This window comes from Misgurnus anguillicaudatus, chromosome 20, assembly GCF_027580225.2.
Source record: "Misgurnus anguillicaudatus chromosome 20, ASM2758022v2, whole genome shotgun sequence".
Classification (NCBI taxonomy): domain Eukaryota; kingdom Metazoa; phylum Chordata; class Actinopteri; order Cypriniformes; family Cobitidae; genus Misgurnus; species Misgurnus anguillicaudatus.
In genome coordinates this window covers 34668819-34680831 of record NC_073356.2, presented here as the reverse complement: position 1 = coordinate 34680831, position 12013 = coordinate 34668819, and the positions used below count along the sequence as shown (strand labels likewise).

Genomic DNA, 12013 nt, shown 5'->3' with positions numbered 1-12013 from the left:
GAATTACCTTACAAAAACTCCACAGATGAGGATACCAGTCTGACCACACTGAACCCTAATGCAAAGCCCTTTGAACCTTCAGAAAACAGTAATGTTGTGTACTTACCTGAGGAAACCCTGGAAAAAAACAATTTGTTTGAAACAAATACGGAAAACTTACCTGTTGAGAGACTGGTTCAAAAAGTTGTGGATGCTGATGAAGAAAATACGGAAAACTTACCTGTTGAGGAACTGGATCCCAAAGTTGTGGATGCTGATGATGCGTCTACTGGAGAGCTGATCCTAAATAGTACTGAACCTGTTGAACAGAAACAGGATGAAACAGAAAATAGACCAGAAAATTGTGAAACTGTAAATGTGGACACTGAGGATGAGAACAATGATATACCTGTTCCAGAAGTGCCAGAACTCAGACGTTCTGCAAGACATAGGGAACCACCTGACAGATTAAACTATAAGTCATTAGGGAGTCCCTTAGTGCTAGTCATGCATTCCCTACTAAGTGGGTTAGACAAAGCATTTTCTCAGGCCCTTGAACCAAATGATTTCCCTGAGCTTAGGTTGTTTGCTCCTGATAAATCAATTATTATGTAGATAGACTACATGCGAGGACGCATGCAGGTTCAGGAGGGGAGGATGTAACCCCTTTAAATTGAACACTACTTTCATGTGTAATTTAATTTGTGAAACATTTTTGATTTGTACATTTTCAAAGAGACTCATGTAATTGGTGCAGTACCATTTCCAGCCCACTAGAGGGCAGTTGACTTAAGTGTATTGAGTGAACTGGCTGCTTTTAGTTCAGATGAAGAAGCCAGCTGGACATGCATCCATGAGGTTGGAAATGCATCTCAGATCTGGTGAAAGATTTGATTTTTTCGGTTGATTTACCGTGTTTCTTTATGAGAACTCTGATTGGGTTTTATGAGTGGATTTTGATTCTGCATCGTGACCTACTTTTGATTGGCGAGCCAGAGCCCTTTTTGATCTACACACGTGGAGTGAACCCACGCCCCCTTGTGGATTTACGGGATATAACAGCTAAGCTGTGATCTCACACACTTTGTACACACTACCCGGGTAGAAAAATTTACAAAAAGGCCTTTACACACATTCACATTGAGAACTGTTTCAACACACATGGATATCTGAGGACAGTATATATACACAGGATACAAGAGACTTTGGGACATTTAATTTTATTTTTATTTCCTCTTTATTCTATCTTGAGCTCAATATCAAGCACTTTCTCCCACCCTTAATTGTGGTATTAAGAGTATCTGTTTAAATTGTGGGAATAGTTATTTCTAAAGTTTTTTTTATTATGTTGGCTTGAGAAAGCCAACATACTGTTGTTGCACTTAAACTTATTTTTTTTATTTTTATTCTTCTTTTTCTTCTGACCTAAAAATTTCTAACTCTAACTCCTCCTAGAGCTTTCAAGCTACAGCCACCAAACTTTGCACAGACCTTCAGTCTGATCTGACTTGAGTTGCTATATCTTTTCTAAGCGATCGGACTTACGGTTCTCCTAAACCGTCCGATCAAACGTCCCAAAAAAGTCCCATAGACTTACATTCATAGAATGTTTAGGTTGAGTGTTTATTTTCAAATTCTAACTGTCAACTCTCATTCATACAAATACATTACATCTCTCAACCTCTCTCAGTCTATCTCTGTCTCACAAAACTCACTCAATAGCACAGACAAACACAACTACACACATACACACACACACACAGACACACAACCACACAGACACACAACCAAATACAACTACACACAGACACACAACTACACACAGACACACAATTACACACACAAACACAAAATTATATATAACATACTGTCACAAAAACACAGACATGCACACACACACAACCACACACAGACACACAACTACACACAGACACACAATTACAAACACAAAATTATATATAACATACTGTCACAAAAACACAGCACACACACACACACACACACACACCCGCCCACCACACACACAACCCACAACCACACACAACCCACAACCACACACAACTACACACACACATACACACAGACACACAACCACAAAATTACACACTCAAACACAATGTTACACACACAAACACAATATTACACACCCAATCATACTCGCACAAACACACACACAAATGTCCCAACTGCCCTAAATGCACCATCTGCCCCATTCTGCCCCAAATGCCTCATCTGCCCCATTCTGCCCTAAATGCCCCGTCTGCCCCAACTACCCAATTCTGCCCCAAATGCCTCATCTGCCCCAAATGCCTCATCTGCCCCAACTGCCCCATCTGACACATTATGCCCCAACTGCACTAATTGCCACATCTGCCCTAAATGCCCCCTCTGCCCCAACTACCCAATTCTGCCCCAAATGCCTCAACTGCCCCATTCTGCCCCAACTGCCCTAAATGCCCCATCTGCCCCAACTACCCAATTCTGCCCCAAATGCCTCAACTGCCCCATTCTGCCCCAACTGCCCTAAATGCCCCATCTGCCCTAAATGCCTCATCTGCCCCATTCTGCCCAAACTGCCCTAAATGCCCCAACTGCCCTAAATGCCCCAACTGCCCTAAATGCCCCAACTGCCCTAAATGCCTCAAATGCCCCAACTGCCTCAACTGCCCCATTCTGCCCTAAATGCCACAACTGCCCTAAATGCCCCATCTGCCCAAAATGCCCCATCTGCCCCAAGTGCCCCGTCTGCCCCAAATATCCAATTCTGCCCCAAATGCCCCAACTCCGCTAAATGCCCCATCTGCCACAAATGACCCATCTGCCCCATTCTGCCCCAACTGCCCAATTCTGCCCCAACTAACCCATCTGCCCCAACTAACTTAACTGCCCCAACTGCAGCTCCATCTATTACTCTCAGACTAGGCTTTCTCAAGCCAACATAAAGTTTGTTCACAAACTTTAACCTCATCTAGTTTTCAATTAAAATGCCGGCTGTTAAATTTCATTTATAACTTGGCTCAGTGTCATTCTATCCTCCTTGAGTCGAACCAAATTCACCTGTGAACTCTTGAGTACAAATTCTGTTATTCTTCTTTGTACAGTGTTACAGTGTTACACAACTTTAAAATAAATAATATATGAGCCTGGACCACAAAACCATGCAGTCATAAGAGTAATTTATAAAAAATATGCATTATCTGGAAGCTAAATAAATAAATTATGACATCATAAGGAGAGCCAAATTTCAACGACCTATTTTCTCATGTGCTTGTAGAGAATGGTTTACCAAAACTAAGTTACTGGGTTGATCTTTTTCACATTTTCTAGGTTGATAGAAGCACTGGAGACCCAATCAAAGCACTTATACATGGAAATAGTCAGATTTTCTTGCCATGGCCCCTTTAAAATCGTCCAAATGAAGTCCTTAACAACACATATTAATGATAAATAAATGTTTAATATATATATACAGTAGGAAATTTACCAAATATCTTTATGATAACATAATGCATAATATTCTAATAATCCTGATTTTTGGCATTAATGAATTTTGACCCATACAATGTTTTGTTAGCTATTGCTATACATATATCCATGCCACATATGACTGGTTTTGTTGTCCAGGCTCACGTATATAAAATCTCTCTAGGAATTTTGCTTCTGGAAAATCCGGGTCCAGTATTAAGGTTTAAATTTCCATTGCCTTATTGAATCAGGTTGTTTTTTGTATTAAGTTCTTGCTGATGTTTTGCTGAACATTGTGTAGTTCAGTCTGATGAATTAAAAGGTCAAGGATAAAGTATATTTTTTGAACCCCTGTTATTATTACTTCAGCTTTCTAAAGCAAGAGTCATTAGATTTTGTTATATTGTTGTTTGGTGTATAACTTGACATGAATGAACGTATTATTGAGAGGCTGAGTGCTATTATTAACCTGATTCATCCACTTTAAACACATTAGAAACAATGTAGAAATGATCTGGCCCCCAGCCTTAAGACTGTACAACTGTGCTAGTGAGTTATAGTCGATATACAAGTATAAAAATTGAGTTTAGTCTGTCTTTGCTGGTTTCTTTTATCCATTCCAATTCCATTTCTGGTTATGCTCCCATATAGCTCATTGGTAAAGCATTGCGTTAGCAGGAGCACAGAAGTTCATTGGTTTAAACCCAGAAACACACATACTGATATAATGTATACCTTGTAATGCACTGTAAGTCACGTTGATAAAAGCGTCTGCCAAATGCATAAATGTAAATGGTTATCATTCCCTTATTGCACTCAGTTTAAAGTGGTCATTGTTAGGGAGCATCGCATGTTCTGTACACTAGATGCCAGGATTCATCACTACACAGGGAATATTCATGTAATAACTCAAACAGATGTCATAGTGTTGATGCAGTCTCCTTATTTCCTGTGTGGGTGTTCAGACTGGTTTCAGAACAGTTTCACACAGCTCAAAACTGCTGACCGATAGTCCTCATAAGCACACAATTAAGACTGAACTTTATTGACACCACTGATATTCATTATATACTTTTATTTAGAGAAGTGTTTGTGTGTGTGTGTGTGTGTGTGTGTGTGTGTGTGTGTGTGTGTGTGTGTGTGTGTGAGAGAGAGAGAGAGAGAGAGAGAGAGAGAGAGAGGTACAAAGGTCATGTAAACATTTAAACTTTAAAACTAAATGACATACTTTGACTTTAATCAGTTTAGTGTTGCCAAAAATGCTGGTATGTTGTTGATCCAATGCTGTAAAGTAAATAGATATAATTTTGAAATGAGTGCATGTTTTTTGCGAAAAAGGAAATATTGGATTACACTGTCTGGAGCATCGCCTTTCATTTGAACTTCAATGACCGTGACTTAAAAATAAATGTTTCAAATTCATTGACCATCTGGTATTTTTCCTGGTATACACTGTCTGGTATCTGGTATTTATATTATAAGGTATAAGCTCCTGACCTTAAACAGAAGTGTTGGCAGACAACATGTTTTGCACATTTGTCAAGAAATTCTTGAGTTGTCATGTTACAGTCGTTTTTCTGACCCCCCGTCATTTGGTTTCCTGCAACCAGTCTGTTTTTAGAGACAAAAAACACCTGTCCAGACAGACACTTCATTTAAAGCTCACATAACACACGCTGTTTCTGCATATCTGATGCTAATCTTGGATACATATAAAGTAGTATTACATCCTTCATATTTTCGAAGATTCTTTAGTTTTATCAGATTTATAAAAGACAGATTAGCTCATAACGTACAAAAAAATTGGGAAGGAGGAGTCACGAGCTGCGGGAGGAGCGAGTCACGAGCCATGCAACACTTTATACAACACTGTTTAACTTATGATTCACTACATGTTCATGTTGTTTATATTATATGCACTTACGCGCAGATTTCCAACATAACACAGAAGTCTTACTTACCGCATGCAACTCATGACTCGACTGGGACTTTTTACCGAAATCCAGCATTAAACACACACGCAAAACTCAGCTGCTACCCCGGATAAACAAACTATTTCCATTGTTTCCATTTCTGGCTTACTTTTCCTTACATCCAAAATCACACTATTTCGTGCCATTGTTGAGTTTTCATATGAAACAAAGCTGTGCGTGAAGTAATGCCTGTTGTTCATAGCGTCCTCGGTTCTTAAATGACAGGTGGGCATGGTTTTCCGGTGACCATAAAAAGAAAAGATACATATGGCTTTCCCCTAATACATCAGGTGGACCCAAATTCGAAAAAAAACTTTCTGAAACTTGTACGGACCCTGGCGTAGTGCATTCGGCACACAAATACTCGGTAACACGTCCAACTGCTTTTGACACTTTGACTATGTTTAGCATGAGGAAACCAACTCTTAAACTGTATTAATGAGTCAGATTGCATGAAATACCATTGAACCACCCCTTTAAAGTTGCTTTTTGTGCAGTGTTTTTGAATAGACGCTTTTGGAGACTTCATTGTGTATATGGATTGTTATATTCATCAAAATCTTCATGGTGAAACATGAGTAACACAGTGACAGGCCAAGCAGTACCGACAGTACGATATATATTGCACTAATTCTTCATTTTATTGTCATGTTATTTAGGGTGAGTCGGGACTAGACGGGTTTCCAGGGAAACCTGGAGTTCCAGGAAAAGATGTGAGTATTCAAAGATTTATCATGCAGTACGTTACTTACTTTGCCTGTGCAGATGAATCATCATGCAGAATGCAAGCATGCAATATATCAGCAATGCTGCAGTATGATCATAAGTGACTTCAAAAGTGATTATCTCTTAAACAGGGTCTCAGGGGGTTAACTGGTGCTCCTGGTTCAAGTGGAGTCAAAGGAGAAAAGGTATGTTTTCGTAACAGATCGCGACAAGATATCCTAAAGGGTGATTCTCACAAAATCTAGACTTAGGTGTCCAGCATCAGAATTTTTAAAAAGCCCTTGAAACCATTTTTTTTTTGTTGCACATATAAGATTAAGGTCTGAATCACTATAACCTTTATTTTTCGAAGAGTTTAAAAAATATTTCTTGTAGAATTATTTACCTTTTTAGATTATCATTATCAAAAATTATCATTACCGCAACATGATATTACATAAATAAATGCATTTACAAACTCATGTTTCGGTAATGAGAACTAAAAAGTTGTCTAGGTACTATGACAAACAAAATTTTAATTTTATCTGGAGATAAAAAATAAGGACTGAGCCATCTTGAGTGTCACACTCAATTAAGTCCCTTCCAACTATTATTATTATTTTTTTTTTTTTGGAAAATGTTAGTTCCTTGAAGGCTTAAACAATGATTGAAATTTGTTGCGGAGGTGAGAAAATTGGTCTTGGACACATTTGTATTCCTTATTATTGTCTCTATATTTACCAATGATCACCAAATACCACATGTTTCTTTAATGTAAATGTTTAAAGTATAACATGCACTTCAGCTTTTTATTTTTTAGATTTTTTAATTATAAATATTTCCATGTCAAAGAACCCAAATCCAGTCATGGACACATTGCAGTAATGACAATTTCCCCCTTAAATGTGGTAAAAACAACAAACGTGGTTTGTATGATGTCATTTGAAATCATGTGCAAAATAGTACATAAAGAGATGTTTGTAACTGTATGCTTCTTATTTTGATACTCTTACGTTGCATTTACTTTTTTATCAAAATGTTTCATGACGCCTCATAAGTCTAATTTCGCGTGAATCACCCTAAAGTGTCTGAAGTATGCAGATTTAAATGCCAATTTATAAATTAAATACATACTGTGTTCTGCTTTCAACAGCAAGCATTAATGCACATTTAACTGACTGTGTTGTTTTCATGTTCAAATACAATTACTGAATGTCTCCCACTCATTCTCATGCCTACTCAAAAGTAAAACCAGGCTGGATCATTTTATTTCTCTTGCACACTTTATTCCCAAAGGCATACTGCTTTGCTAAATTAAAGGATTGGTAGCTTGTATACCTGGCCCACTGGGAACTTTTATCCACCATGCAAGGCAGGTTTATGCAATTGAAACAAAATGACTAAACTTCATGCAATACAAAGAAAATCCAATAGATGGCGCTGATCTGCAGTGCTGACTGTCCTGCCTTAAAGGGGACATTTCACACCACTTTGTTAAGATTTTAAGATTATTTGGTGTCTCCCAATTATAACTTTTAAACATGGACAGTCACAAAATGAGCATGCTTTGCTCATTAGTTTTCAATTACTTTTATGGTGATAGATAAAGACATGAAGTAACAATTATTTAGCAATGCACTTTAGTTTATTTGCATACTAGATGATTTGCTTACTATAGTAAGCATAGCTTTATAGTTTTATTTGTAGTACCACAAATTTACCATGGTCTTACTGTACCACAATATATTTCAATTTTGATTTGATTTATTTAGAGAGTAACAATGATAAATTGCATAACAAGATACCACCACAGCAACATTGTACATGAATCAGAACTGTCGAGGATAACATGCACAATAACACAATATTTGCACAAAGTCATGGTGCAAATGGTAATTGACTTAACATGATAAGTCAAGAGTTTGTTGCTTACTTTGCCAAATGTTTTTACTCAGATTGTAGTATTAGAAAGTTTATTTTTTTACAAAACTGAACATTACACACTTGTTTTGTTTCATTTTTGTATGTATATCCAGCAACATGCACACAATTAGTGTGTTTTTTTCCCAAATATAAAAGTATTTTATAATAAAACAGGTTAAAGATGATACAAGTTAATTTCCATGTATATCTACAGTACAGAAGTAACACAATGTTTGTCATGCACATTCAATAGTATGCAGCCCTTGTATTTCAAAACCCTCGAAAGTTTGGTCACCCCGTCCCCGTTCTAAGCACTCCATCCAAAAAAAATTTAATAGCCTTTAGGCAAATATCATGTTCATTAAATTGTACTGTCAGACATTTTTCTTAAACAGTTTGTAATTGTTTGTTTGTTGTATTTGACAGGGAGCACAAGGCCCTCCTGGAATACCTGGAAATGCGGTGAGACCTGTAATAGTTCACTAAACAGTGACTACATTAATTCAATTAAGTTTAAGCACCTGATGGTTTTATCCATGTATTTCCTCAGGTTCAACTGGAAGGGCTCAAGGGGGAAACTGTGAGTATACAATCTGTCTAATAGGCATTGACTAAACCAAAATGTTGTGTTCCTCGAGCTAAACTGGTAGAGCGTTGCATTAGCAGTACAAATGTGGTTTTCAGTAAAAAAAATATATTTGTTTTCAGGGCAACCCTGGTGCATCAGGACCACCAGGAGCAGACGGCCCACCCGGACCACCTGTAAGATACAGAATTTAGTTTCTGTGATTTTACTATTTGTTGTAATATTGTAATAATCTGTATTCATTATATACACATTTAGTGGTGCTTAAGTATCACTATTGCTATTGCTCAGGGATATTATTATTCTTACATCTGGACAAAATTTCGAGGTCTGCTATGACTTTTATAAGCAATTGGATGCTGGATTTCCAAAAGGGGGGGCAAAAACCACCCAAAAAATTCCATAGACTTATTATTGCACCAAACTTTGACGGGTCATAGCTGTGAGCGATGATTTTGGAGAAACACGTTGGTTAATACATTTAAAGAGATAAGCAGACTCTGTAAGAACATATCTCGAAATGGGGTCTAATTTGTACCCCTGGGGAGCAAATGCTGTCCGAAATCGTCCCTGTAGATATACATGGTGAGGAAAGCCATGCGGTTTTCCTACTATGATATCTAGGACGTACAGGACTCGTTTCACCTGTGGCTTGGAGTACAGTATAATCACTGGAGGATGCCAATTCATTCCCTAGCAATTAAACAGAGGTACCCTAGCAACCACTTAGCAAGACCTATATCTCTGCAGCAGAATATCGTAGATATCTTCCTATATATATATATATATATATATAATTAAATGTTTTATCTTAGCATGATATTTCATGTCCTATCTGTTTATTTTTAAGTTGCGTGTTGTTTGTGTGTCTTCTCTCAGGGCCCACCTGGACCCCAAGGTTTGCCCGGAGAACCTGGCGAGAATGGACAAAGGGTAAAACATGTATTTTTTATCGTAAAACTTGCACCTGTGCTTTATTAAAGATAGAGGATATTCTAGAACTCGATTCATGATTACCATAGCGACAGAAAGCAGCAGATCTCTTTGGTTTTTATTATCTGGTGTTGTTAAGTGTTCTGTGGGGTGAAATTAAAGCGAGGATCTCATTAGGAGAGAAAGGAAATATTTAATCCCTGATGCTCAAAGATGGCCGACAACTGCATCATTAAAATTTTCCTTTGTGAACATTCTTGCTTGCTGAAACAAATAGCAGATAAATAACAGCTCTAAAAAATACACATGGAAAATTAAAAAGATTAGTTTATCCAAAAGAAAATTTTGGTTATTGCTGCCTTTATCTCAAACATTTCAAACGTGTATGATTTGATTTCTTTCATCAAACACAAAAGGAATGCCTGTGCTATTTTCAATCCTCTTTTTCATTTGCATGCAAATGACATTTAAGTGCTTTGGTATGGAAGAATATTATTATATTGAATATAACTGTTGCTCCCACAATTATCATATACGGAAGATTTGGAAGTCATGCAATTTAAAGAGCTTAAAAGCCCATGTTCACTGTTTTATGTATTGCATGGATGGGAAGAGTTTATATCCTGTAACTGTCTTGTTCTCAAAAGAAGTCATACAGATTTGTAAATGCATGGTGTAGGACAGTGGTCAGCAATAGGCAGTCCGTGGGCCAAAACTGGCCCTTCAGCAATAAAATCTGGCCCACTCCCGCAGCCAAATTATTTTATTTAGCGACTGGTTCTGAAATAGATTTGTTATAAAAACCACACAGGAGCGATAGACATGAGCCACATAAGAATATTTGCACGCGGAAAAGCGTCCTCGTGTGGACTGGGAACTATCCGGGCCGCACTGGAACAATGACAGGTGTCTTCGGACCTGTGATTAGTAGATTTAATCAGTGACACACATATCTTTTGTTCCACAATCCGTATCCAGTAAATCTAGGTAGAGAAGACATGTTTTAATATGACCATTAGGTCTATGTTGGAGCAGGTAATGTATGTTAACATTCTGATCCATGCAATAAGCTGCAAACTAAACAATAACGCAAATCTGAATGTATTAATTTTGTTTTGTAATTTGTAAAATGTTATGGACCACCATCTAGTGGCAATTTTTTTTGGCCCGATGCCAAACTTGCCGACCCCAGGTGTAGACTGAAAAATACTGAATTGTATTGTTTTCAAGTGAAGTGTTGTAGATGAGGAGGGCTGTAGATGATTTCACCGGTCTGTCAGCCCTGTCTGTGTTTACATTTCCAATTTTTGCACATGCAATACAGCAGTAATTTTACTGCAGTTTACTCCACTATGTACTGTAGCAGGTGTATACTGCCATTTTATCATGATTGAGTCATTATATATTGTTTTGCATTGGATCAAATAAATATAAAGCAAGGTCTGTTAATGATTTTATAGATATAAAGAATGTTGTAAAGTCAGCACCTAAAAATTGCAATAGAGATAAAGCATTTGACTTTCACTGATGTCCACATGAGGGCAGTGTTATTCTTATTATGCATCTCTAGTTTGGGAAAGTTTGAACTCTCTGACATTTCACATGGAAAATGTGCTTTTGAAGGGATGAACTTGAAATTTATAGCAGCATTATTATTTTTTCTCTTATTATTTTTATGTAACTGATCTCTCTTGTTTTGCCTTTTTAAATACCACTACAATTTAGTCAAATTGCAGTAAGGTGAAACGAGGTATCTGGTTAAAGGGTCTTTATGGCATCGTGAAGCACTTTTATTTTGAAGAGATATTATTATTCCATGGCTTCATTTTAATCTTTTTCAGGGAAAGAAAGGAGAGGCGGGATTGCCTGGAGTCGATGGACTTCCTGGACCACCTGTAAGTACCACACACACACAATCCAGTTCACCCAGTAAATCATATTTGCATGAACTCAGGGTTCCCACGGGTCCTTGAAATCCTTGAAAGTTTGTGAATCTGGGGAAAAAAGGTACATAGGTACAGGTCATTGAAAGTGCTTGAATCTATTTTATGCAAGACGTTTTCTGAAAAAAAATCCATATTATTCCCTGTGTAGTGTAGGATAATAGCATAAAAAAATCTAGACTTTTTAAGCACACGGGCTAAACTGTTGATTGTGAATGTTGATTCATACCAAAATGCTTTTTTGCATAGTTGTGTTTGACACATGAAAACGTCTCGGGTTACGTATGTAACTGTTGTTCCCTGTCTTTGTCGTTAAGCCTCACCATTGATTGAATTTGATATACACATTCAGACGCACTTACCCCTGGAGGCGTCCCCAAAGTGTCACCGCAGTGACGCAGCGCGAGTTCCCTCGAAAGGGAACTGTAATGTATCTTAAAAGGTAACACGATGTAACCTTGCTTTCACCTAAAATGTGTCCCCCCATTTAGTCCTTGAATTTGAGG

The 12013-nt window shown here is 37.6% G+C and overlaps 1 protein-coding gene across 4 annotated transcripts in view; it reads left to right on the top strand.

Annotated features, from left to right (window-relative positions):
• The window catches only part of col22a1 (collagen, type XXII, alpha 1), a 114955-nt gene that overhangs the window by 66392 nt on the left and 36550 nt on the right, over positions 1-12013 (top strand). For all 4 annotated transcript variants that reach the window (XM_073858590.1, XM_073858589.1, XM_073858587.1 and 1 more), the window contains 7 exons: positions 6077-6130; positions 6275-6328; positions 8472-8507; positions 8596-8625; positions 8754-8807; positions 9511-9564; positions 11406-11459. In XM_073858590.1, coding sequence (XP_073714691.1) covers positions 6077-6130; positions 6275-6328; positions 8472-8507; positions 8596-8625; positions 8754-8807; positions 9511-9564; positions 11406-11459 — 336 coding nt within the window. The remainder of the gene's footprint in view (positions 1-6076; positions 6131-6274; positions 6329-8471; positions 8508-8595; positions 8626-8753; positions 8808-9510; positions 9565-11405; positions 11460-12013) is intronic.